This window comes from Xiphophorus hellerii, chromosome 8, assembly GCF_003331165.1.
Source record: "Xiphophorus hellerii strain 12219 chromosome 8, Xiphophorus_hellerii-4.1, whole genome shotgun sequence".
NCBI classification, from domain to species: Eukaryota; Metazoa; Chordata; class Actinopteri; order Cyprinodontiformes; family Poeciliidae; genus Xiphophorus; species Xiphophorus hellerii.
Window position 1 is genome coordinate 26,156,613 of NC_045679.1, and position 27,711 is coordinate 26,184,323.

At 36.5% G+C, this 27,711-nt stretch overlaps 3 protein-coding genes and 1 long non-coding RNA gene across 7 annotated transcripts; 2 read left to right on the top strand and 2 right to left on the bottom strand.

Annotated features, from left to right (window-relative positions):
* Nucleotides 1–909: 909 nt before the first annotated feature.
* LOC116724925 (neoverrucotoxin subunit alpha-like) lies at nucleotides 910–7,286 on the bottom strand. The gene is made up of 3 exons (XM_032570720.1): nucleotides 7,160–7,286; nucleotides 3,992–4,096; nucleotides 910–3,358 (listed from the first exon to the last, which is right to left on the bottom strand). The coding sequence occupies exons 2-3, from the start codon at nucleotides 4,083–4,085 to the stop codon at nucleotides 1,941–1,943; spliced, it is 1,512 nt and encodes a 503-aa protein (XP_032426611.1). The 5' UTR covers nucleotides 4,086–4,096; nucleotides 7,160–7,286; the 3' UTR covers nucleotides 910–1,940.
* Nucleotides 2,602–17,950, bottom strand: LOC116724923 (neoverrucotoxin subunit alpha-like). 4 transcript variants are annotated; one of them, XM_032570718.1, is made up of 5 exons: nucleotides 17,892–17,950; nucleotides 15,141–15,212; nucleotides 13,699–13,805; nucleotides 10,866–12,693; nucleotides 2,602–2,707 (listed from the first exon to the last, which is right to left on the bottom strand). In XM_032570718.1, exons 3-5 carry the CDS (start codon nucleotides 13,790–13,792, stop codon nucleotides 2,695–2,697), a joined length of 1,935 nt encoding a protein of 644 aa, XP_032426609.1. In that variant the 5' UTR covers nucleotides 13,793–13,805; nucleotides 15,141–15,212; nucleotides 17,892–17,950; the 3' UTR covers nucleotides 2,602–2,694. The 4 variants fall into 4 exon arrangements, with proteins under 4 accessions (XP_032426609.1, XP_032426610.1, XP_032426607.1 ...); XM_032570719.1 differs by having other exon boundaries at nucleotides 2,603–2,710; nucleotides 10,869–12,693; XM_032570716.1 differs by lacking the exon at nucleotides 2,602–2,707 and having other exon boundaries at nucleotides 9,571–12,693.
* LOC116724927 (uncharacterized) lies at nucleotides 4,126–6,332 on the top strand. Its single transcript, XR_004340293.1, has 3 exons — nucleotides 4,126–5,890; nucleotides 5,981–6,158; nucleotides 6,235–6,332. It is a non-coding gene; the product is annotated as an uncharacterized LOC116724927 (long non-coding RNA).
* Nucleotides 17,951–23,046: 5,096 nt separating the features above from the next.
* On the top strand, nucleotides 23,047–27,684 carry LOC116723771 (stonustoxin subunit alpha-like). The gene is made up of 4 exons (XM_032568872.1): nucleotides 23,047–23,103; nucleotides 23,602–23,667; nucleotides 23,894–24,005; nucleotides 25,709–27,684. The coding sequence occupies exons 3-4, from the start codon at nucleotides 23,912–23,914 to the stop codon at nucleotides 27,160–27,162; spliced, it is 1,548 nt and encodes a 515-aa protein (XP_032424763.1). The 5' UTR covers nucleotides 23,047–23,103; nucleotides 23,602–23,667; nucleotides 23,894–23,911; the 3' UTR covers nucleotides 27,163–27,684.
* The last annotated feature ends 27 nt before the right edge of the window (nucleotides 27,685–27,711 follow it).

Below are 27,711 nucleotides of genomic sequence, written 5' to 3' on the forward strand. Positions count from 1 at the left end.
GTGTATGCTATTTATTGATGATTGCTCAGGTTGTATGGGTAGAATCTGAATGTGGCAGAAATTATAAAAAAGGACTTAAAATAAGACTCTTTTAAACTCACTTTGTAATTATGAAGGTTTATTTAAACTATGGCATTTGTAAACATCCTGTTTGAATTCAAGTCTTACAATAAAGCAAATGTCTGCTTTTTTTTAACGCCAGTATAAATTTTGTGCCAAGTCTTGATGAAGAAAACAATAATTCATTCACAGAGTATGTGTGCATGCATGTATGTAAAGCAGAATAATAAAATACATTGATAAGTAACTGTACTTCATTAGCAATTATAGTAAACCAAAAATTTAATTGGAGCATACTATAATCACACTACTAATAAATAAAATATATAATGGTTATATATTTAGAAGACGTTCTAAATATATTTTAAATCTGATTCTTTCACAAAAATGTTACACTTAAGATATACTAATAAAGCATGCTTATTAAATAAAGGGCCATATACTTAAAGTGTGCAAAGTATACTTGTAGTTGTTCCACAATTAAATGTAGTAGAACACTTACTACACTTCAAATTGTGATTTTCTACAATTTAATTACAACTAAAGTACATTCGGTACAAAATGAGTTGTTCCAAAATAACAAATAACATGCTTTAAGTGAAATAATATTTAACAAACTTGAAGTATACAGATTATTAGTCTGGCTTCAAGTATGCTAAGATTTAATATACTTAGTATGTTTATTTTTCACAAGGGCCATTCAAGAGGTGAACCCCCCTCTCTTTATTTTAGTAAGGTAATTCATGAACACCTACCTCTCTGACATGCACCGCCATATATCCTCAATTCTCCTCATGTGAGAGGACTAGTCGACTTTAAGTCACACAGTAAAAAGTTATATCACGTGGAGTTTTTATAATGTTAGCACTTTTATTTTAAAAAAACACAACAAACGCATGCAGAGCCAGTGTAGTTATGACAAACTGAAGAGTGTGGCGCTTAAAGAAAACAACAAAACGACAACAAACACCCTGGACTGGAGACAGGAACACAAATTATAATAAAAATAACTAAATACATCAATACATGCCAAAGGGCACATGTATTCCTGTGATAGATAATGCAAATCGATACAAATTAAAAGACAAATGTTTTTTTTTTCCCCCATTATCTTAAATCTTAAAAGTGTTGTGTGCTCATCACACTAAATAAAACACACCGCAGCCAACAATTTCACAATAAAAACATCAAAACAGAAACATAACCAAGGCCATTCTGCACATCATTAGTCTGCACAAAGAAATTTTAGCAAGTTGTTTATTGAAACAGCAGTTTCATGCTACCCGTATATCTTACACACAAAATACAGTTATTGTGCAACCAAGTAGGCGTACCCCAAAATAGTATTTAGAAACAAATATTAAATCTGAACTCTTACCATTTCTTTACAGCTCAGCTTGATAGCCACAGGAGGAGGGGTCTGTTTTAGCTCTGAGACAGACCAAGCTTCACTGAGTCTTAGGAATAAAGTAGGAGCGCACCAATTTATTGGCCGGCCGATTTATCAGTGCCGATTTCCTTAATTTTGGGAGATTGATGACTGGCCAACACTTACATGTGAAGCCGATCTTATCCACCTATCTGATCTACCTCGTCAAACTTGAAGTTCTTCAAGAGGGCAGAAGGGGAAAGTTGTGATGGAATCATTGACTTCATGGGCCAGACCACTACTTACTGTGGTAAGTAGTGGTAGTGGTAAGTAGCATCTGAACACGTTTTCTGTGTTTGGCCTCAGGTCTCTTATTGTGACTTTTTCATCTTTTGGCTCAATCTTCTAATTCCATTCATCTTTTTCACAGACACAGACCTCCACAGAGCAGGAGATGACCTTCAGAACTATGAGCTTCTGAAGGTCACACTGATGACACACTGGTGTGTAATTAGAGCTTCGGAGTTTCAGGCTTTGAGGGAAGCTCATAATTCTTATTGACAATTGCGCCATTTTTATAAAGGTAGATGGTCGAACCTTCATGTTTATCATCTGTTAAGCCCACTACTAGGAACTTCATCTTCTGGTTGTCCTTGTTGTCCTCTGCAAAATCACTGAAGGCTTTTGCTTTTTTCCTGATGTCCATCAGTTTTTCCTTTGAGGCGTACCATTGTTCCTTTTCTACATCATGAAGATCCTGATTTAGATTATCTTCCTTGGTTCCTTTCAGGTAGGCTGATAAAGCTGAAAGAAATGGTTCATCTCTTCCCAGAGAGGTGAAGACAAAGCAATAAACTTCATCTGCGCCTGTCTCGTGGTCGCTGTTGAGAGAGGGGATTATGTTGGTATTTTTCATTTTCTCTGTGATTGACTTTATAGTATTGACTTCTTTTTCCTTACAGTCCATCCACAGGCTACTGTTCCTGAAAGAAGAGCGTTTCTTTTTCAGGATCTCTGCAAGTTGAGCCTCCTTTGCTCTGACTGAGAGTTTCTTTTCCAAATCCTCTTTTAATTCAGACTTTAAACAGGAGTAAAAAGATTTCAATGTTTTAATTTTACTTGAGATATCTGGAAACTGTTTCACAATTGCTGTTCCAAGTACATCATTGCACCTCATTTCAAGCTCAGTGAAGTCCTCTAGGACCCTTTGTACTTCCTGAACTAACCCTACACTAATCTGCCGGACCAGTTGAGAAGCTTTGCTACTAAAGCTCGTGAGTGGCAGCATGAAGACTTTTATTGGTACAGCCTTTTCTCCATCTCTAAGTAGTTCTGGGAGAGATTTATAGGTGTCTATGGCCTCCTGAAAGTTGGTAGGTTTTTTATCTGGGCACACGTCTCCGTGGAATGTACATTTGTAATTTTCCTCTTCTTGGACTTTGGGATCCGTCTTTACATCCCCCTTCATCTCCTCAGCCATCTGAGACATTTTATTGACTACCATTGTCATGTTTCCATGAACCTCTTGATGGTTTTCACCTTCAGAAACGTCCCGGTCGAACACGAAGAAGGCTTGGGCTCCATAAAGAATACCTGTGACAACATGGGTTGCCGAGCCTTTATCGATAACAGTCGGGTATCTTAAATTTCTAAGATGATACATTGACAACTCTTTGACGTGGGTAGTTGCCTTGTAGTTTATTGTTACTCTGGCCTGACTTTTGGAAGTTTTGTTGTCATCAAGGTATGCCGCAGCTCCTTCATACTTAAACAGTCCAAAGATGATACTTGCCTTTATTGATAAATTAAGACTTAGTGCAGACGTTTTTTCCTCCAAAGAATCAGAAAGAACCATGTCCAAATCAGTATGTTTGTGTGGTCTTATCTGAATATGTTTTGTTAGATCATCTTTGTCCCATGGTGATATGTCTGCATGACCAAACAGAGAGAGCAAACGTATGTTTACATCAATAGATAAATGGCTAAAAATCACACTAGCAAATTTATTGTGGCAATTCACCAGTTTCAAAATAAAAACAAATTAATATATGGTATTTGTGTATTAATTTAAAAAAAGAAAAAATATATTAAGTATCCTTACAATTAACATATATGCTACGGATGTCCTTGATTTGGAAAATATATTTTAGTTATTTCTTGGATGTAAAAAAAAATGTACTCAGGCATACAGTACAAATCTTATTGCAATTAAATAAAGAAAATTATATTCCCTTTATAGTTTGCATTTACTGATTAGGAAAACTCTCCACTGTAGCAAGTATAAAAAAATAGAAGTTTAATTTATATAGTTTATTGTGCAAGAAATATTTAAATAATCTGTAGGCCTAAGCAAAATGTGTACAAATCCTTCAAGATGATCCTTCAAGACCATACCAAATCAAGAGGCTGGCTGGCTATGTTAGTCGAAGCAGTTTTCGACAAAAATGGGATTCCATGACAGACTATCATCTAAGTGGAGTGACGGGGAAATACGAGACAGATGCTCTAAAAGTAAATAAGTGCAAATTATAATAGATAGACAACTTGCATGTAATTTCTTACCAGTAACAATTGTGCCATTGTAGTGGTTGTACAGTGTTCCCAGTGTGAAGGGTCGGCCAAGTGCTGCAAGTTCCAGTACACCAGCAGAATCCATCACTGTCCTAACTGGTCAATCAAAAATAATAAGAAAGTAAATTCTCAGACATGTATTGCGTTGTAGTTCAAATGTTATGTTTCAAATACCTACACAGCTTTGCAACATAGTGTTTGGCCTTTACAAAAGTCCAAACCTTTATGTCTCACACACTCAAAGAGACACCAAACATTCAGTGATTGATCCAGATCCGATCCCTACAATACCCAATGGCAATATAATGACATGTGCTTTCTGACCCCCTGACCTAATCAGCATGACAGTGTTGATTAGGTCAGACAACGGCGACAGGGTGGTGGTGCCTGACCTTCCACAGTCGCCACACGGCCACAGTGGCACTGAGCTGCCGTTCGAGATTGTTTGCAGCTTGTTTAGTCATTGTTACCGAATTATTGCTTTTTTTTTGTTGCTATTTTTGTTTGGTTTTCCAACTTTAAACACTATTTGAGTGAGTTTGATATGCACTCCACTGGTGTTTCAATCCTCAGTGTGATACTAAGTAGGATTGTCAGTCAGAAAATGTTTAGAGCCTCCAGCGTCTCAGTGAATCTTGCAGTTGGGGAGCTTTTGGACTTGCTCAGCAAGTCAGGGAGGCTGTTCCTCTCAGCTTTACACCCCTCCAGTCACATTTCATTTCACTATTCCAGATGGTTTTAAGCTATTATTAAGGTCAGCTGCCATCAAGATCTTGGAGTCATTCCTAGTCTGACCTTTCGCCAGAGGTCATTTTGCTGCATGGATGACCATATGAAGGGACCAAGGCCCTGGGCATTATTATCTCCAGTATAATAGGAATACTTAAATAACTCCACCAATCCTTTGTAGGACTTCAACAAGTACTTTTTTCCATCACCTCAAATAAAGAAGTCCAGTTTCTAAATAAAATGAGTCAATAGCATTTTTCAAAGAACTGACATAGAAACTTGTTGAAGACAACTGCTTACCTTTAAGTAACTTATTTAGCAAAAAAACACTGTAAATACAAAATTATTACACGGAATCTTTACATAATAGTGTATATGTGTAGTTGTAATGTAAATGTGAATGCTGCATTGAAAAGTTCTCACTAAATTCTGGGGCTCTGTAAGCCCATTCCTGTCAAAACACTGAAGAATATTTTGAGCTACAATATTACTTTGTATTGTAGCTCTGTGCGCTTCTAGTTTTCCTCAATACTTTTCTCCTTGATTGCCCTGCCACCATGTCATCCACATACCTTTAATGTATTAGTTTAGCTTTACTAAATTACCATATCCACGCAGGCAGTATCAAAAGAGGAGGAAGGGTGAAGAATATGTTGTAATTTTTCTGCAATATTTGTAAGGAACAAGTATTTTATACAATATTTGTTTACCTTGCAATCTTTACTAGGGGTGTAAAATGTACAATGTGTGAACCTTACACACTGTGAACTACACAACATGTAATCGTAAACAGATTATATATTGCAATCCTCTGTTGGTGGCTCTGGACAATACTACAAATGTGCTTGCACACACTTTGCATGTTTTCTGATCAGTGAATCTTCCAGTACATACTTGGTATAATAATAAATAATAATAATAATACTTTATTTGGATAGCATCTTTTTAAACAAAGGTGTCATGTTCCGGGGTCTTTTAGCTCCTTTGTGGAGTTTTTGTGCATGCACTCGTTTTTCTCCACCACTAGATGGCGCCTTTACCATTCCGTCGGAGGGCGTGGATGACGTCATCCCACACCTGATGCGAGTTTTGGCTCATCAGCGAGATGTTCAAGAGGAGCTGACTGCCAGTCCTTCAGCGCCTGAGTGTTAGCCAGTCACGGTACCTCTGAGCCCCTAGAAGCTTGCTTCTGGTTTACCTTGTTGATCTGCTCCTAGTGAAAGTTTTCTTTGTTGCTTCTCCTGCCTCCAGGTGTTTCCTCCTGGCTCCTCTACAACCGCTGATCCTGAGCCTACCTGTCCGCCCTCCGACGTACTCCCTTTGCCTCCTGGATCCCCGCTGTCAGACAAGACGACCACCTGGAACCTCTGAGAACTAAAACCCCGGACGCTGCAGTTACCCTCCCACTTCTCTAACCTGCCGATCACAAGTAAGATCTGCCCCTTCACTCTTAACGTTGTCATTTCCTACAAACCTGAACTCATCACCTCCTTCTGCCTCTCTAGTGAACTGTTTGTTCCCTGAACCAGCCTCTCTCCCTGGACCCGACCCGAGCCAACTATTCCTGCCAGCAGTGTTTTCAATAAATTGATCTTTTATTTCACATTTCTCTCCTGTGTGGTGTTCTGCATGTGGGCTTGAAAAACGCACCCATCATGACAAAAGGTTAAAATGCTACACGTAAAAAAAATCAAGTGAAGTATCATAAATACCACAAGACACACAAGAAGTACAACAAATCAATTAAAATACATAACAAAGTGAGACCAAGTGAAATAGTAAATATTCAAAAGAAATTAAAATAGCATATTCCTGACAGGAAAGTAAAAATAGACTAACACATTTTTGTAAAGACAAACATACAGTATGTACTGCAAAAAAGCATGTATAAAGTACTGCTTAACAGAATAATATGCTGTAGCAGTTAATAGGTCTCGCATTACTATTAGCTTTGATATTTTATTTTCTTCACACTATCTTCCACTTAAGAATGTAATTATTCAAAACGTTTTATCGTATTTGCAACAAAACCTCTTGACGTCCTTAAATGGGCCAAGGATAATTCTCACCAGAGTAATGTTTGTGTGAGAAATACAAGAGCAACAAAAATATATTTGATAACTCCATTCCTTTATGTAAGAATGTTCTCACACACTTCCTAAATATAAGCACAAAGTTGGTAATTCAGTGGTAGTTTTGAAATATATATACAGTAAATATTGATCCACCTTGGATTTAAAAAGTCCCTCTGGATTTAGTGTTGTTTACTCATCCCATAATCCTGACAAATCCACCTTTCACTTTTGTTAGGCCATAGTGCCAAAACCACAGTTGAGAGATTTTTTTTATAAAGCTGATTGCTACATTTAGAACAACTTGTACCCTTCCAACTTATCAAAAAAGCAAAAAAAAAAAAAAAAAATTACCTACCGTAGAAGGAAGAGTGATCGTCTGAAGCTTGACTGGGTTTCTCTACCTTTAAGTCTCTTGAACAAACTCCTCCTCTCTAACAGACACACTTTCAAGAACCCATCATGTTGAATTTCAGTGGAAGAGTGTGGCTTCATGTTGGTCAAATAAACAGGTAGGACAACAACTGACTTATTGTGCAAGAGAAAATAAAAAGCCTATACAGCAAACCTGCCAGCTTAGCAACTTATTGTGTAACACTTAACTGGAAGTTCACGGTTATAATTATATTTCAATAGAACTCGTACATTTAGTCAAACACTTGGCAAAAACACATGGGTGGAAATCCGGAGCTCCTCAATCTTGAAAGGTCTACCCTACTGAAAAGAAAATTGTATATTAAGTATATCTTAAATATGCTTAATTTTTCTGAAATACATTTTTAGTATGTTATCAAATGGATATACTTAAGATTATATTAAAAATGTAAAATAGGTACACTTTTAGAAACATGCTTCCAGTGCTCTATATTTTTGGTACACTTTCTAAAAGTATATTCTTTCAAAAATATACTTTAATTTCTAAGTAAAAATATTACTAAAATTATACTTTGGATAATCCTGTTAAACATACGCTTTGAATGCATTTGTAAAAATTTATATTTTAACTGCATATTTTAAAAATATTACAAATTGACAAATATTACAATTTGTAATATTGCCAGATATTACAAAATGACCAAACATGTAGAATCAGCAGAGTCCATGTAAAGGAGTTGGCTTTATTTTCAAAAATGAACAACATGCAGATGAAGGATCTGTGTTTTCTGGAGGATGGGGATTTTTATTATGTCAGTTTTGATCCTCCATAATTATCAAGACTCGTAATATTGTGCGAGTAAAAATGGCGAATTTGAAGAGCGTCTCTTCTCCTTCCCGGCTTCACGGTGATGCTGTTCGTCCTTTTATGACGCTTTTCAAAAAATTCTGAAAGTGTGCACTACCGCCACCACCTGGTCTGGAGTGCGAACTGGAACTAATGCCGTTCACTTATAGATCTTAGATCTGAAAATAGACTGGGTAGAAACAGCTTCCGTGTTTTAGTTAAAAAACTGAAAACAACAGATCATATTCAGATAGATGTACAACTGAAGAGACCTTCTGCATTTGCAACATTTAGTGTCAAGGACAAACATTGTTTTTGTTGTAGTGTCACTAAACTGTCAATGCTGGATGTTTTGAGGCATGAACACATTATTTGCTACTTTGTTAAACAACGTTACAGTAAGTTCCACTAAAAGGACTATTAAATTTTGTTTATTCTTTGTAATTTTAATAAAAATAGTAAAAGATTACTAAGGCACCTAAAAATGCATACTTTATTAGCCTAAAGCAGTAGTGGACAACTCCAGGCCTCGAGGGCTGCAACTGCAACTTTTAGATGTGTCTCGACTCTCTACCATAGACATATATAAATAATTCACTGAAAGAAAAAATCTGTCTGTTCTTATAGCAATGACATGCAAAAGGAATCCGTATATTATTGGTTAGAAGTAACTAAATATGTTTGTTCATGGTTCATCTGATCAGGTTCTAATGAAGTTGAATAAAGCTGTGTTCCTTCTAATCTGTGTAGTTCTAATTTGAATGAAATCTCTCATGTTTTCACATATCTCCATCAGTAAAACAGATTTTTTTAACCCTTTCATGCATAGTGGTCACTACAGTGGACAGCTATCTAAAAGCCATTTTCTTGTGCTTCCTGTGGATTTTTATGTTATAAATGCACACAGACCACTGAAGTGGACACTAATGCATCATAAAATATACCATCAACTACTGGCCATCAGCTGCAAATGCAAGAAATTATTTTTGTTAAATACAATATGGCCGACAGACAAAAAAGCATGAGAACCGACCCGGTCCCTCCTTCTACTGTAGACGACTCTTGCAAGTAAAAAAAATATTGTGACATCAGATAACCCCTAAGGAACAATACTACTGATGTATTTTTCAAATAACAACTTTGTATTTGGACAAAATTACAATTGATCACATAAAAATAAAAAATTTAAAAAAAATTATTTTTACAAAAAAATTTTCCTACCTTTTTTATGACTTAAGAAAAGAATTTTAAAAAATGGAAAAAAAATTCTGACACGAAGGATCATAATTCATGCATCAGAGGGTTAAAATAGTTTAAAATAGCTTAAACTCGACAAAATCTTCATGGAACAAACCTAGCTAAACAGAATACAGTACTGGTAGCAGTTATTACAAAAAGTACGGATGAAATTTAGATCCGCCTTAATTTTTTTAACAAGCAAGATAAAAATCCAGTTTCGTCACGTTTTCTCATGTCATCATCTTGAACTGAATAATAATAATAGACAGATGGATAATTGAGGGGGAAATTACAGTGACACGAAGGCATAAAGTTACATAATTTTTAATAGCTTGGAAAAACAGCCCACCAAAACGTTAGCTCAGAAGAAGTTACAAATTCAGCACACCCTTACACTTATCAGGTTGAAAGAATCATTTAAAAAATGTTGCAAAGGACTTAAAAGTGATCAAGGATCCTTTTTCCAAAAAACATTTTCCAGCATGTAATGTGAAAATAGTAAAAACTTTGTCATTTTCTGTTGGATTAATTTATCTCTCTTTCTTCTTGCTCCAGTGTGCCCGTCTATTAGGTATCGGTTCAGTTCTAGTTTAAGTTAGTCTTCAGTTTTACTTATTTGTGTTCACACAGAAGCCTGAGGACGTTTGTCATTCATCTGATTTGGCCACGGCCTTGTTTGTTTCTTTCAGTTTCCTCAGTCGATCCACATGTTTCGTCCAGTCCAGTTTGGTTTCTTGTTCATGCCGCTAACAGTCGGATTCACTATTCAGTGGGCAGACTACAAAGTTTAGCCACTTTGTAGTCTTTAGCTGACGTAAGATTGTCTGCTTTCAGTGTATGGGCGCACTCACTTACAAACCCACGAGTTAAAATTTATATTTCAGAAGAATTGCCAGGACAAAGTACAGCATCCATTTGGACTCAGTAAATGGTAAGTGTGTCGTTGTTTATTAGACCATTTGAAACGGGACTTGAATGACGACACTGCTGACAGTCTGTGCTATAGTTTGAAAAAGAGTCTTAGTTGTGTCGTACGCTCTCCGTCTCACACGTTGCTTTTGTTCTCCAAATGTTTGGATTAAATGCTTTAAACATGTTTCACTGGATTCTTTGTAGTGATGTCATTTTCTTCTGTATTGGTCTTTAACAGTACCAAGCATTTATTTTTTGATATTCAATTAAAAAAAAAGATCTAAGATCTGTGAAGCTCCATCTGCAACTGAATCATTGAACTTGAAGTGAACTTCCCTGCCATCTGTACTTTTACTACATGGCGCACTTAAAAATCTGATTACTTTTAGAACTGGGTATATTAGGGTTCTAACTGTGTTACTCTTTACTGAAAACTACAATAAAACGGAAATTAATTTTGGAATCGACAGATAAAGAAAAAATATTTCCTTGTTCTTTCCTTTGTGTTGTTGCTCTTCACCTCCAGTTCAGTTAAGGGTTTTCAAAAAATGTTGTGGCTTCCTTGCTTGTTCCAGCGTCACCACATTTACAGTAGACATTCAATTTATATCTTACGTTTGGCTCTAAATCAGAAAATATCGCCTGTTCTTTGTCATCTACAATCATTTGATGATTTTCCTCATTGTTCCCTGTGCAGTTCAAGACGTAATTTGAAATTTGAACATCTTGTCCGATCTCAGCAGGTTTCTTCCAGCTAACTGCAGCATTATTTGTGGTACAGTGAGCATGAAGTTCTTCAGGAGGGCTGCACGGTAATGTTTTGATGGGATTACTGGGGTCACTGGCTGGTCCATAACCTACTGAAGTCACTCCTCTGCATCTGAACACATACTCTGTGTTTGGCTTCAGGTCTCTAACTGTGACTTTCTCAGCGTTTGGTTCAATCTTCTCATTCCATTTATCTGCTGTATTCTCACGGACCTCCACAGAGTAGGAGATGATGCTCTCTGCTCCAAACCTGGGAGGAGAAACCTTCAGAGTCACACTGTTGTGGTTGATGTCATCAGCTGTCACAGTTTCAGGCTTTGAAGGAAGCTCATAGTTTGTATTGACAAGGAAGCCGTTTTCATAAAGGTAGATGGTTGAGCCTTTATGGTTATCATCTGTTAACCCGACTGCCAGAAACTTTGTCTTCTGGTTCTCTTTGTTGCCCTCTGCAAAATCAATGAAGAGTTTGACTTTTTCTATAGTTTCTTGTGCTACAATTTCTGAGGCACTCAGGTGTTTCCTTTCTTTCTTTTCTTCAAAGCCTGCACCTTTATTATCTTCCTTGGTTCCTTTCAGGTAGGCTGATAAAGCTGAAAGAAATGGTTCATCTCTTCCCAGAGATGTGAAGACAAAGCACAGCATCTGAGCCTGATCTTTACTCAAAACTTCCTTGTAGAGCTGAGTTTCAGACTGGATGAAGATTGTGTTTTTCGTCTTCTCTTTGAACAACATTAAGGTGTAGATTTCTTTCTCTTTCTGGTCGATCCACTGGTTCAGAGTTTTACTGTTGCAAAGAGAGGAATGTGTCTCCTCCAGGACCTTTGTCAGTTCAGCCTCCTCTACTGTTCCTCCTCTGATTAATGGGAGCTTCTCTGCCAAAGTTTGTTGGAATTCCAGCTTTAACTCAGCGCACAAAGCTTTAAAACGAGTGAGCTTTTCTCCTAATTGTGGAAATGGTTGTAGAGTTGCTGTTTTTAAGGTGTCATTGCACCTCATTTCAAGCTCAGTGAAGCTCTCCAGGACACTCTGAACTTCCTGAACTAACCCTACACTAATCTGCCGGACCAGTTTAGAAGCTTTGCTACTAAAGCTCGTGAGTGGCAACATGAAGACCGTCATTGGTACAGCCTTTTCTTCATTCTTAAATAGTGCTGGGAGAGATTTATATGTCTCTATTGCCTCCTCGAAGGTTGTAGGAGTTTTTTCCAGGCAGACATCGCCGAAGAATGTGCAGGAGAACTGATCCACTTTTTTCCGATCTTCATTATCCATCTTTACATCACCTCTGACTTGTCCAGCAAACTTTGGTATTTTTTTGATCATTATCTTTAAGTCACCGTGAATGGCTTGATGGTTTTCATCTTCAGAAACTTCCCGGTCAAATACAAAGAAGGCTTGGGCTCCATAAAGAATACCTGTGACGACATGGGTCGCCAAGCTTTTTTCAATAACATTGCCATACTTCAGCTTTCCAAGGTGATGCATGGACATCTCTTTGAATTGGTTAGTTTCTTTGTACCTAAGCGTTACTCTCGCCTGATGTTTGGAAGACTTGCTTTCATTCAGGTAATTTCCAGATCCTCCGACGCTAACATTGCCACTGAAGATGCTTAGTTTCAATGAAGCATCCACATTGAGTGAGGAGGTTTTACTTTGCAGCGAATCTGAAGTAATAACTTCAAACTCATTAAAGTTCTGCTCTCTAACTCGAATGTGTTTGGACAGCGTGTCTTCATCCCAAAGTGTCATCCCTGCATGGGAGATAAAAATAGAAGATCAAGTTCCACAATGACCAAAAATGATGAGATTGAAACAAGATTAGTAATTTGATCATTTTCACATTTTGGACTTTTGTAACAGAAATAATGCAAACTGGGGCACTCAATGGTTTACCTCAAAAGTTTGTCAATTTCTTAATAAACAAGGTGTAAAAAATGCTAAAACATACCAGCTTTTCACAATGAAACAACATTTTTGGCATATTTTGTGCCTGGGCACCAGGTTAATATGAAAAAAAAAAAATCTGTTCTCTAACCAAGAGTGTCAAGAATTGTATCAGCAGGAATATATTGTATTAGAAAAATACAGAGATGGCCTGAAACTGGTGCAAAAAAATGTCCACTATTGTCCCTGTTGTTTCATAGACCATGTTCCTTAGACAACGTCTTTAGGTTTGCAACACTGATATTCAGTTCTATTAAACATATTGATATAAAACAATTACGTTTGTCTGCTTTCAAAGGATTGAGGCATCCGTAATTTCTACTGTAGGAGCATCTCAACTGTGAGAGCATTTTTTAAAATACAGAAAATCATATGCTTTGTTTTTTTTAATAACTGGCATTTTATTGAGGAAAGAGTTAGAGCAGAAAAATAGAAGTTATTTGGTACAGTAACCTGTGTTTACATTATAACACGGTGCAGCCACATGTTCCAGCCTTATTCCGAATTGGTTTAAAAATGGTAGAAATTAAGCCATCTAAAGATGTAATGTGGTGTAAATGAATTATTACTGAAATAAGAAGAAATAAACAGTTAAGAGTTGGGCCATGTGACCTGGTACCGGCTCTACGACCTTTGCTGCATGTCTTCCCCCTCTCTAACAACCTGCTTTCCTGTCTAACTACTGTCAAATAGAGGCCATTAGAGCTGACAAAACATTTAAAAATAATAAAAAAACAACACTAAGAGTTGGTCAGTAAGCCTGACATAAATCTAATTGGAATACATCTATAACCTTACATGTGAGCTCTTACCAGTAACAAGTGAGTCGCTCCGCAAATCATACAGCATTCCCAGTCCGAAAGGCCGGCCCAGAGCTGCCACTTCCACGACTCCATCAATGTCCATCTCTCAGTCTGAACTGAAAAAAAGTAGTCGAAATGAAAATAAACTTTTATCTTCCCCATTTTAAGTTGGTCAGGTTGTTTCTTACCATTTATGATACCAATAGTCACAAAACAAGGCATTGAAAATGTATTGACTTTTCAGTCAGCATCTACAGCTGCAGTATGTATGCTGCTGCTCACATGGGGACATGGTGACAGTTTTAACAAACGTGAGAAAACATTTTCACAAAAGTTACCTGCTCCAGCTTTGAAGCCAACATTATTGGACTATATTGGATGTAACAGTGGCCAAGCGTCGCATTTGAATATAAGTGTTGTTGTAGTAATAAATAAATAAAATAAACTGCAGCTTTTATTTGAAGATAAGGCTCTGAAGCACTGACCACTGATTAAAAGGAATCATAGTTCAGCAGGTTACTGCTATAGTAGTGGACATGTCAGAAGCATACAGTTTTCTTCATGCTAGCATTTAAAGAGGCTAAGCTCTAAACAATATCAATACACTGTTTTTATAAATTTTCTTAAATTGTGAACAGCTGGGGCTGCACAGTGGTGACCTGTCCAGGATGACCTCTCGCCCAAAACATTAGCTGGAGATAGACACCATCACTTCCTGACCCCTCTAGGGACAAGGGTGTTAGAAAATGGATGGATTGATGTGAACAGCTGTAAGTACACCTAGTTTTTATTCTACGACAGCTCGATGTGTTCAAACTGCAGCCTGACTAAATGACAAGTGAAGAATATTTTTTGCCTGAAGCATAAAAAAATGCCTCCAATTTTTAAAATAAGAATTAATATGTCTTATTTCCAGGTCTTTTGCAAATAAAGCTGGTTCCCCTTGGTTCCCAAAATGCAAACAAAGGAACACAGAACGAAAGTGTCCCTCTATTCTATAATAACAAAGCTGCACAATTTTGGGAAGGCATTGTTTGACTATTTTTGTTTAACACTGCGATACCACTATTGTGTCTGTGTGGGATTCCACTGGAGAAGCTGGGAAATCCTGGCTTTGGTTCTTAAGCTGCTGGCCCCGTGACCAATCATGGGCTAAGGAGATGGATGGGTCAGGAGCTCACTGTGACTCTGCATGGATCTTTTAAAACTTTACATTCTACAAGGTAATCTCATAACTTACATTTGTATTTCAGAAAATAGTAAAGTCATATATTTCAAAGTGCACTTAAGACTCTTCCTGACAAGAATATACAGTGTATGCATGTTATGTCAACACTCTTATATAATCCAGTGTCCTCTGTACTAAATATATGTGAGTATGGAAGGGTTGAAGCATATTGTTTTAAATGTTCAGTTTCAGTCAACATTTGCTTTAAGTAACAGGGTCTTACCTGCACTGTATACACAGCCGTCAAAACGCAGTAATGAGAATCCAGATAGCCGGCCAGGCAAGATGTTACCTGCTGAAACATAGCGTAAGATGATTAAATACTTATCTTTATAAATAAAATAAACAATTTTAATCTGCTTTTCTTTTAAAGGTTTTTAAAAGCAACCGGACTGTGAAACGAGACACAACAAAAAAATGTTTTTTTTACATTTGACATAAATTAGAAAATGAGGTAACATGTTGTTTCATTGTACTTATAGTAACATAAATCACTATTTTTTTTAACCAGAGTAATTAAAAGAACAATTATAAGAATAAAACCCAAAGAAAATGGTGAGTTATTGTTAATAGAGCCGATTTGAGTTTCACCATTTTCTTAAACGCTAAAGACTACGTCAAAGATTATAACATTTCCAAAGGCAAAACCTAGTTTTGACAACTAACCAGATGTAGATATTGTTTCTCTTTTGCAACATGTCCTTTGAATTATGCTTTATTATTGTGACGAATTGTGTTTTGTTGTTGGTGAGGACGGACGCAGCTTGGACCCAGGTTGAAGTGAAACCGAAGGTTTAATGAAGGCAATCACGAAATGAACAGGAGTCCAGGGAGCGCAGGTGAGCAGTGAGGGTCAGGGAGCTAGGTCAGACACATCTTATGGAATTTCTACGAGTTCATTGTCTTGCCGTAATACATCAAAGAAATTGCCATAATATTCTGATAATAAAATCTACGTTTGGAAATATATTAATGCATTTCAATGTTCCAAATTTCAATGGGGTTTAGAAAAAAAATATTTGATGCCATATTTAGCCTAATAAACATTCAGAAAAAAGTCAGTAATTCGTCGCAAAATTACCAAAGTATTTTCTAATGTCCGTGCCTACAGACGTAAATAATATTGTCTTATTTCCATGTCGATGGGTCAAACCTTTGTTAATGAAACATTAGCATAATCCTCATAATATCTAGCCAAAGCCCAAAAAATTACCGTATATTTAAACACCACAAAATTCCCATATACTTCTGACATCACCATGTCTATACATGGTCAATGAAATCTTTACACTTATTGATCTTTGTACATTTTGATTTTTGGATATTACTGCAGATGTAAACTTGATAATCTCAGAATGTTTTAGTATTTTCCTGCAGAATTCTGAATCTTCTATTTATTAATTGGGCTCTGTGTGGTATAAAATGGCGGTTGACTTTTTACTCAAAAACCATTGAACCTAGGAACTATAAAATATAACATGACTTCCACAGGTAGACATGACTATCTGACAATATTTTAAAGCTTTCCTCAAGTATGGTTAGGAATTAATTTGTGTGTTATAAAACAGTGTTGAACATTTTACTCTTTTTTTTTAAAGCACTGAATGTCTTAACCTAATGGAAAACTGATGCTATTCCATATGTAGGCTTTAGAATCTGGTGATAATTTGGCAATTATTAGACGATTTATGTTTTATTACAATTTCTTTAAATTTAAGTGACATTGTTAAAAGTACTGTCAAACTTATTTATCGGAAAATATTTACGTGTACATACTTGCGATATGATTGAATTTGTTCCTGTTGCAGACAAGGAGAAATGAATTCTTTTTTTTGACTTATGGATTTTACACCAATTTTTTATAATTAGGGTATTTACTGCTATTGTTTGAAATAGTAGATAACTATTTTTCATTAAAAACCCCATTTCATCTGGGGACATGGACGTATGTTTATATAATTCCATATATAAACGCAGTTATATAGGTGTTTTCTTCATCGTGTTCTTAGAGCTTTGTGAGGGATTTTGTAGGACACTTTTCAGCAACAAGGCATTTTAATAAAGTGAATTCTTTAGTAAAAGTGTACCTTTACTATCAGAACCTCCAAATTGTTTTTTTTTTACAATAAACATACATATATTTAGCAAACAACACTTTGCTCCAAGATGCAACCAATGTTTTATTTAAAGATGTGAACAATGATCTGAGTTAAAGCTTTTGTCACTTCCAAAGTGATGAGGGAAAAATTACATAAAAATACCGTATGAGAATGAGAATGATCGTCAAAGCAGTAAAATCCGCTTCTGATCTCTTAATTTCTTTCTCATTCAGTGTCAAGTAGTGGAACTTATTCACCAGCAACTTTTCTACCCCCGCCCTCATCAGCTCAATTTCTCCACTTTCTTCATTCATCAAGCAATATTTAGGGTCAAAGACAAAATGTTTTCGATCTAAATCCTCATTTTGTAATGGAGCTCTTTACTCTATGGGGAAGGAGTGAGTGGTGAACATGTTCAAAGTGGCTGGCAGAAAAGCAACCAAAAAACCAAACAGAAAAACAATTTTTTAAAGGATCTGTGTACTACGAGTCAAAATATTGGCTAATTTGTCAATAAATTTAAGCATAAATATGAAAAAATTGTTTCACAGTGAATTTTAAAATGAACTCAATATATAATAAAGTGGTATTTCTCTTAATTAATCCTATAATATGGAAAATCCACCCTATGTGGGCATACCGTGGTAAAATGGACCCTTAAGACTTTTCCTATGTTGGGAGCTATGGTCACTGATGCTGCTTCAGATGGAGGTTTTAGGGTTCTCTCTAAAAAATTGTCTTACCTACATCAAAATGAATAGTCATTGAAGTAGAATTTTATAAAGCAAATACATGCTCTATTTAACTTGACCTTTAGAACAACTTGTAAATACTTGTTCCCTACTTATCTGACCAAAAAATTCAAAATTACCTACCGTAGAAGGAAGAGTGATCGTCTGAAGCTTGACTGGGTTTCTCTACCTTTAAGTCTCTTGAACAAACTCCTCCTCTCTAACAGACACACTTTCAAGAACCCATCATGTTGAATTTCAGTGGAAGAGTGTGGCTTCATGTTTGTCAAATAAACAGGTAGGACAACAACTGACTTATTGTGCAAGAGAAAATTAAAAGCCTATACAGCGAACCTAACTGTACAGATTAGCAACTTATTGTGTAACACTTAACTGGAAGTTCACGGTTATGATCTTATTTCGATAGAACTCGTACACAGGGCCGGCCCAAGCCTCCATAGGGCCCTAAGCGATATGTGGTTTTGGGGCCCCATAGTTCTGCTAACAATGTAGACTGGCTGCAATCAGCAGTTCGATCATTAGCTCATTCACACACCTGATATAAACTTATTGCATCTCTGGCAGTGCTGTTTACATTATATTCATGTATAATAAGATACATTTATTGACCAACTGATTTATCGACCAGTTAATTTCTGGTCGCCGATTTCCTTTTTTGGGGGAGATCGTGATCTGCTGATACTTACATGTGAAGTCCATCTTATCTTCTAATCTTATTTTCATCAGCAAAGGTTTAAAAATCAGCCTCTGTCCTCTTCTGCTCTACAGTGAGAGATTTGACTGACAGACCGACCCCCTAGGTCAAGTCTGAACGTTTACAGTTAACAATATTCACCTCACTGTTACCAACTCAGCGACTTTCTTCTATATTTAGCGACATTTCAGACAAAAAAATGTATATCAGCCAAAATTAAAATTGGCAGGTCAGGCTTTTTAAAGATTGGTAACTGGGGACTGGCCAGAAAACTGCAATCGTGCAGCCCTACTTAAGATGGAATACATACACACATATTCATGGCATTCTGTGATTAAAATGATTTCTCTTAAGCGTAACTGTTTGTAAAAAAATTAGGTGGCTGTGTCGTTTCCTGATCAAAACGCAACAAACATAAATAAACGGATTAGAAAAATGTCTTTTTTTCTATGATCTCTTCAAAACAATAATAATTCTTTGTATGTGAAGGAATATTCAAGAACATATTGAAATATCACCACACTATATCACACTTCAAGAGGAGACTGTGCTAAACTGTAAGAATTTGTACTATCACCCAGCATTGTTAGAGTACTGACGATTATTTTACATTTTCTCGGTTTTATATTGACTGACATGTTCTGGAAACATGTCAATAAATGTAAACAGTTCTGATATCACGCAAACTAATTCCTTGCTCACTTAATTTCGTTTGCACCTTAACTGAGCTATAGACGGAAAGCTGTGCAATTTAGTAATTTCACAATATCCTTACAGTTAAAAGTTTGCCTGGAAAACCTGTTAAACGATATTACCTCCAAAACTTTGGCAGCAAGTGAATATTATTTTTTTAGACAATAAAATAAATGGGTCCAAAATGAATTAGACGACATCTCTAACTGAACTCGTACCAGCGGTCGCTGAGCTCTGAGAGCAATGTTTGATCCGCTAAACTACATCGGCCAACAAAAGTCCAATAATCACCTGTTATTGATTCTGATCTAACGGACACTCTGCGCTTTAAGAAATAAACCTGGATTAACTGGTGACACTTTCAAAATCTCAGTTTGAGTGAAGATTTTAACCCGTTTCTGATGTAAAAGTATATAAGACAATTGTTTTTTCAGCATTGCAATATCATACAATATCAGGGAGATGTGAAAAACAACATAGCCAGTCGATCTTTTCAAACGTTTTATTTTTTATCCCATGGCTCCTCAACATTTATGTCGGCTTTCAGGGATCATGCTTTACTTTGAGATCTGTTTATGGCATCTTGAGATCTATTTTGATCTTCCTTTGACAAGTTTCAACCTCTGAAGCGACACAGAAATCAGGACAAGTTCTGCGTGATTTACATGTTTTGGTGATTTTGCAGATTAATATAACAAAAAAAAAGGCAACATAGCATGTTAGATCAATAAAAGTCTTTCTAATTAGTTATTCCCGAGATCTTAATGGTTGTCTTACGGAATAGGATAGTATTTTTGCAAATATTTGTAGTTTTTTAAGCTTATCGCATTTACTTCCTGGTTCGGTAAAGAGGTCCTCAAAAGCCACGCCCACACAAACATCTGTCTTTCCCAGCTGCCGCCACTAGTTAATTTAGCCACCAGTTAATCTATAACACCGGACCAGCAAGATGGCCTCCATTGCACTGCACCACTAGCAGCGGTAAGTACACTGTTAATTAGTCATAAAATGTCCGAATTCTGAGATCAAAGCCAGAATGATTACCTTTTCTCTTTCCTAAATCCTCTTCCGTAAGAAAACATTTATTTAGTTAAGCTTTCAATAATCTAATTGACATATTATTTCAAACATTTCCTACCTGGTGGAAATAGCTATATTTTTTATTGTATATTTTGGATAATTAACCTTTTCTGCATGCTTGTTCGTAATATACCGGATTATAATTGGTATGCTAATACTATTCAGAAAGGAAAAACTTAAACAAAAAAACTAAAGGGTTTGAATGACTGCCAGAATGTTTTTGTCGCAGTTTGAGCGTCGTTTTAAACCAGGGCAGATTAAAGGTTGGTAAAAATTGGGCAAACAGCCCGTTAGCCATTTACTGAATCGAAGCTGCATTTAGAAGCCATTAGCTTCATATACAAAACAAAGTCAGAGTATAAGGCTTTCTGTTTGAAGGTCATGGTCAAAGTAATTGCATGCCGCTATGGACCAGTGTACAAAAACAAAGTGCGCGTGCGGGGCAGAGAGAACTTCCGGGTCAGACCGCTCGTCAAAAAATGAAATCATTAAAATCAAAAATTGAGCGCTCGTTATCCTTTTATTCCATTTTTGTTTTGTGCACTAAATCGGAAATCGGATAACGAGCCACAAATCCGATTTCCAATTTTGGTTTAATAAACGAAAAACAAAAAAAACGAGTCTTTTTTTTTCATTCCAAACGAAAAAATGAACTGCCTGAAAATACACGGACCATATTGTGAATTAAATAGTTCTTTTTTCCAAAAGTGTTTCATTCTGTGTCCACAGCAAAGTATAAACGTGTCTTTGTAAACAAAATTCAAGCTTAGTTCTTTGGCAGTAAGAAGTGGAAAAATGTTCTCTGCTGTTATTGCGAAATAATATTTCTTCAGAAATACATAGTGAAGAGTTTTTAGGAAGTACCAACAGCTCTTGCATTTTCCCCACAAGTTTGGGCCTGTCGTGATTTGTCTTCAGTTTAACCCTCCTGTTATGTTGCGTGTCAAATTGACACAAACATTATTGCTGTACCTCAGAAACGAACATAACAGGCGGGTTAATCATAGAAACTTGAGTCTCACGCTCTGCCAGAAGGGACTTCACACCGTTAACCCAAATGGATGGATAGCCATTTCTAATGACACAACTCATGACTAGCCCTGCTTTAACTCACAGTATGGGATTCTTTTTTATTGTTTTTATTTCAAGAATTATATGCAGTGCACTGTATCTCATTTGACCTAAAGAACCAACTGTTTATTAACAGCCATGTTGCAATGTAGTTTATTAAAAAATCTTATTACATCATCTGAATTAAGTATCCTTACAATGCAACACGCATGTCAACTTCGCCATGAGTGATCATCCACTTTTAGATAAAAAAAATAAAATAAAATGTTTAACACTTTGGCACTAGAAGACTTTTGTTAAAGGAATTGCTCTATATTCTTTCAATCACAAGAGGGAAAGAAAGACATGAAGTCCTGCTTTCAGACTCAAAATGTAAGCACAAGTATTAAAAGTTTTGAGAACACATGAAATCCTGCTTTCAGACTCAAATTATGGCAGAAAAATTCCCCTATATGCCAGCTTTACTTGGAGGGTCTAGACCAGGGGTCACCAATACCGTGCCGCGGGCACCCGGTCACACATAGTCAGTCGCCCTCAGAGCAAGTCCTAAAAATAGCAATTGTCATCAGGGAGCACTGCCAAAAAAAATAATTCTTTAAATGTTTATACATTGAAGTAATAACATTTGTTTATATTTAGAATTTAAATAAAAGTAAATTATAAAAACGTTTTAAATTGCTTCATGTATACAACGTAGTAATATTTTCTATGGCTAAAGAGTGCGCAGACGCAGTAGCGCCTGCAGGATTTTATCGGAAGGCAGCATTGCCTGCAGCTGCAGGGCTGTGCAAACTATTTTTCTTTACTATTAACAAAATTATGGAGAAAAAAAAAATCTTTTGTATCAAAGCATCTTGTACGTAGCGCATATCTGTGTGAGTCTATGGGGGTGGGCATGCCAAAGCCTAAATGTTATTGGCCAGTTAAATTTTTAAAAAAAAATTTTATTGGCTCTAGTTGCCTTTATTTGATAGTGAATTGACAGGAAAGTGGTTAATGAGAGAAGGAGGAGGACATGCGGAAAGGTCACCGGGCCGGGAATCGAACCTGCGACCGCCTCCATATGGCTGTGTTTAATCCATGCGCCACCACAGCACCCCCAGTTTAATTTTTTAATTTGACAGGATGGTGATTTTTCTGTAAGCTAAAAATGAATGAGCGGAGTTTGAACCTCCCTTCAGTTCTCGGAGCGGTCGTTTGGATCCCGCCTGAGGTTTTTACTGTGTGCATGGTTCTGGAGGGTCGCCAGTGTACATGAGCTTTTTTGTGGTTTTCCAAATGGAGAGCTGACGGATCACCTGGTTGGCTGACTATTCTATATAGCGTACCCGCACTGTAGTACCGTAGTGAAACTGTACTGTCTCATAGTTTTCGAAATAATAAAATAAAAAAACAACAATAATGATAATGATGGGGGTTAAATTCAGACAAAAACTGAATTTAACTCTTTGCAGAAGGTTGCAAACAACCCTCTGAATCATTTGTTGAGGAGGTCGCTAGCATTCCCATTTGTGGAAAACTGAACCTGTTTGATCTGATACGTATGAGTTCTATTGAAATTCGATCAAAACTTTTAACTTCCAGTTAAGTGTTACACAATAACAAGCTGGTAGGTTTTCTATATTTTCTCTTGAAGAATAAGTCTGTTTTTTTTCCAAACTGCTTATTTGATGTGTATAAGATCACACCCTTTCCTTGGAATTCATACTGTCGGTTAGAGAGGAGGAGTTTGTCCAAGAGGTAATATAAAGGCAGAAAAACCCAGAGCATCTTCAGAGGATTACTCGTCCTTCCACGGTAAGTAAGTGTTTTTTTGTGTTATATGTCTTTGCAAGTTCTTACAAGTTGCAAAACTTGTACAAGTTGAAGTTCAAGGTAAATGTGGTCACCTGTTTTATAAAACCTGAAATTCCACTTCAGTAACTATAATTTCTCTGTAGTTATGATAACACTTTTTCACTTTTTCATTAGATCACATTAATTATTTCTTAACCTGATCTGTATCCGGCCTGCAACCAGCGTAGAGTGTACTTGTAAGAATTATAGAAAGAATATATAGAAATATCACCTTTATATATATTGAGTTCATTTTGAAGTCCATTGTGAAATGATTTCTTAGAATAATTATGGAAAAGATGTCAATAAATGTGAGAAACCATAAAACATTTTACCGTATGCACCATTTTGTGTTGCTCTGTCACATGAAATTTGTGGTTGCGATGTATCAATGTGACAAACATTCTTTTTGAGTAAATTTTAATTAAAATTATGCATTTTTCTTCTAACAACTTTTAGCTTGGCTGATCTCTGAGGTCTCCCAGCCTAATTTAACCTCCTGCATTCCACAACTGTCTAGTGCAGGTAAGACTTTAATTTGTTAAAAAAAAAAAAAAGGAAAGGATTATTATGGCAACTATTTTTTGAGTGCATTTGCTTTACCAACTAATTCAAATATGTGAGTGAGGAAAGTGCTAAATGAGTCAACATTGCAGGATCTTCGTCTTGACACTGTTGGTATGCTTGTAACAAATATTTTAAAACCTGTGGGGGAAAAAACCAACTAAAATTCATTCATTTATTTCGACAGAGCAGCTAATCCTGAGAGATGGAGTCTAGTGGCGCAGTGACGATGGCAGCTCTTGGTCGTCCTTTTTCCTTGGGAATGCTGTATGACTGCCGAAAAGACATGCTTGTTGCTGGTGAGAATTTACCTAAAATAATCTTTGATTGTTAACCCTTCATGGAATGTTCTCAATAATGACAGGCAAAAGCAGTGCTGTAAAATATTCCAGATTTCTTCTGTTTCTTGCTTTTTTTTGGTACCACTTGTGTTTCAGTTTCAAACATTTTCATGTAAAATAAATACAACAGGTGGTTTTTGAAATTTTTTTTTTTTTGTTGTCATTAAGGATAAAAATAGCTATCCTAACTAACTATTCAGACCCTTTGGGGAAAAAGTAATTACCCCCATAATCTAAAAATTGTAGATAATCTTGGAACAACCGACATTAAGTGTTTCCAATGACTTAAAGTAAGTTTTTAATATAAACTGCATGGTAGAGCAATAGGTAGCAGTGATGTCTTGTCGCTAGGGTCCAAATCCCAGTCTGGGCTCTTTTTTTTTAATAAGTGTTTCCTCTTGTCACATGTCAATGTGCCCCTGGGCAAGTTACTCAACTCTGGGTTGCCTGTGTGTCAGTGTGTACATTTGTGCACGCTTGTGAGTGCAAATAAGTGTAGGTGTCTGTATGTTAAAGCGCTTTGAGTGGTCAGTATGACTGGAAAAGTGCTCCTCATTATGCATGATTTTAACTTTGACCGTAAACGTAACTATTCCCATTTCCAAATTATTGTTGTAGCCCAACAGTTTTATCCTGCTAGTAGTTTATAAACTATGAGATTGTACTTGCAGCCTGAATCCTCAGGTCAACCCTTTGCTGCTGCATTACCTTTTCTTACCTACATGGCCACATTTGCACACCTGAACCATTCAGTTATTTATGTAAATGTTGCATCAGACCTCCTAGTGTTGGGGGGGAATTCAATACTTGGTCAAAGTGAGTAACCTGCCACCTATTCAGTCAGTCTTATGATAAAATCTTTCATTCAACTATCTACAAGAATAATCTTTATACAAAAACAATGCATTTTGTGAAACCTCAGTTAGTGGTGAATGACGTAAAAAGTGTTGCTCCAGTATGTGATGTAGAAGAAGAATGTGAACGTCTTCTACGTCTATGTTCCAGTAAATCTGGAACATATGTTCCTGTCTTCTCTTAAGGGTTAGAGATATGAAACAGGACCAAATCTAAGATGAGACAAGCAAGCAACTGAAATAAGCGTTCAATGTAGGATGGCTAAATTTTCTCCATTGTCTGATAGCTTGAATTTGAACCATTGTTTCTCCACAGTAGTCAACTGTGGTGGACCATTTATTAGGACACCTCATTTTGGAGGTTTTTCAGTCATGCTAATCTAGGAGAGGACTCCTAGATTAGAGCCTGAGGAGGAAACTACAATAAATATACCTTCTGGTCAGGTAGCAATTGGATCCCCCAAATTTTAAGGGAGACTTAAGTGTCTTAAGTCTCTTGGATCAGTTTACTTTGTACCCAATCTACTGAAGCTCAATAAATGAATAAACAGAATTCTGTTGTTTCAAAATTTATTGGTCTTATGTTAAATTTCTATATAACATACACGTACAACATTTTAACAGAACTTTCAAGATTAAACATACAAAGTTTTTCTTAGAATGGCAGCCTTAAAAACTTGCATTGAATTATAAGTTTAAAAATCAAACTTCATTGAACAAGAAATGATGTCTCATTATTAGATTGTTTTTTTGTACAAGTCTTTTTTTTATGATGAATTTGGTGTTTCCTTTTTTTTTCTCACATAGGAATGACACTGTGGGATGATGATGATCTGCAGAAACATGTGCGAGAAACAAATCAGGGATTCAGTGATTTTGAAATGCTTGCCTCTAATTCAATGCAGGACAAATCTAATGCACTAGAGGTTGACGCATCACTTAAGGCAAGTTTTATGGGTGGGATGGTTGAGGTTCAAGGATCTGCCAAATACCTGAAAAACACTAAAACCTCCAACAACCATGCCAGGGTAACAGTACAGTACACGGCAACAACAACATTCAGGGAGCTGTCTATGGAACAACTTGCAAATGTGAGATACCAAAATGTTTTTGAGAAAGGATTAGCCACACATGTGGTCACAGCAATTCTTTATGGAGCCCACGCTTTCTTAGTGTTTGATAAGGAAGTTTCTGATACTGAAAGCGTTCAAGACATTCAGGGTAAACTACAAGTAGCAGTGAAAAATATTCCAACAGTTTCAATATCAGGAGAAGGCGCTGTGGACTTGAAAGATGAGGATAAAATGGGCTTTGAGAACAGTTCCTGCAAGTTTCATGGTGATTTCTTTCTTGACAATAATCCTACAACTGCTGTGGAAGCCATAAAACTCTACCATAATCTTCCAACATTTCTGAAACCAACTCAAAATGAAACTACAGCTAAAGACAGACACACTGCAGTACCGGTAAAGGTCTGGATGCTGCCACTGACGAGTTTAGATTCTTCTGCCTCTAAAATGGTCCGCCAAATAAGCTTAGGATTAGTTCAAGAAGCACAGAAGGCCCTGGAGGACTTGGGTGAGTTAGAAATAAGGTTCAATGATGCAATGAAACTCAAAAGTATGGAGAAGTTTCCTCAGATTGCTGAGAAACTTAAATATTTCAATGAAATGTGCACTGAGTTCAAGCTTGGATATCAGCAAAGTTTGGCAGAGAAACTCCCATTAATCCGAGGAGGAGGAGAAGAAGAGGCAAAGCTTGCAGAGATCCTGAAGAAGAGACATTCTTCTCCATTCAATACCACAAGCCTGAACCAGTGGATGGATTGTAAAGAGAAAGAAATCTGGATCCTCGAGGCTTTTATCAAAATGATGAAAGACACAGATTTCATCCCATCTGAAATTCAGCTGTACCAGGAAGTACTGAGTGCACATAGGGTTTATTGCTTTGTCTTCACCTCTCTGGGAAGAGATGATCCATTTCTCTCAGCTTTATCAGCCTACCTGAAAGGAACCAGAACAGATGATCAAAATCAGGATCTCCATGATGTGGAAAAGGAGCAATGGTACACCTCAAAGGAAAAACTGAGAGACATCATGAAAAAAGCAAAAGATTTCAATGATGTGGCAAATTCAGTCAGGAATACACAAGACAAGAATATAAAGTATCTAGCAGTGGGTTTAGCACATGACCATGAAGATTCGACCATCTACTATTATATTGACGGCTTCCTTGAAACTGATGCATATGAATTAAAGTAAAGCTTTAATAAGCTTTACTCATTAAAGCTTTTTTATTTAGAACCTTAAATTTCTGTAAAGGTGTAGCAGAGACTACATCTCGTTGCTTGTACTTGTGACAGTGCAATGACAATAAAGTTGAATTCTATTCTATTCTATTCTATTAGATCAGTCAGAGGCCTCTGTCTGTTCAGATTTCAAAATAGCTTTAAGTACAAAGAAAAGAGATTCAGGTGATTGAATAAGAGCTCCAGCTAAAACAAAAAAGCAAAATACATTATCACTTAGGTATTGCACATTAAAATCATGACCACAAAATGAAATGAATTTTATGCAGACTAACATACAATGTATGCTTATATTCTTTGCAATTAGTATGGTAATTCTGGCAGTGGTCATGGACTGTTTTCCTATTACTTTGTGTTCATTTCTTTGTTTATCACTTCCGATTTATTTGCAATGATACAAAACCAATAGAAATCTCTGTAATGTTTTTTTCTGACTTGTTGCTTCACATAAGCTTAAATAAAGAAAGTCAAGGCATTTTTGTAATTGATTGATTGATTGAAG

What these genes read in the sequence shown, in the direction of transcription:
- LOC116724925 (XM_032570720.1), bottom strand. Translation starts at nt 4,085, where the DNA reads ATGGATTCTGCTGGTGTACTGGAACTTGCAGCACTTGGCCGACCCTTC. An exon ending in CAATGGCACAATTGTTACTG is followed by an intron (nt 3,359 to 3,991) that starts GTAAGAAATTAC and finishes TTGGTCATGCAG; the next exon opens with ACATATCACCATGGGACAAA.
- LOC116724923 (XM_032570716.1), bottom strand. Translation starts at nt 13,792, where the DNA reads ATGGACATTGATGGAGTCGTGGAAGTGGCAGCTCTGGGCCGGCCTTTC. An exon ending in GAGCGACTCACTTGTTACTG is followed by an intron (nt 12,694 to 13,698) that starts GTAAGAGCTCAC and finishes TCTCCCATGCAG; the next exon opens with GGATGACACTTTGGGATGAA.
- LOC116723771 (XM_032568872.1), top strand. Translation starts at nt 23,912, where the DNA reads ATGGAGTCTAGTGGCGCAGTGACGATGGCAGCTCTTGGTCGTCCTTTT. An exon ending in AAAAGACATGCTTGTTGCTG is followed by an intron (nt 24,006 to 25,708) that starts GTGAGAATTTAC and finishes TTTCTCACATAG; the next exon opens with GAATGACACTGTGGGATGAT.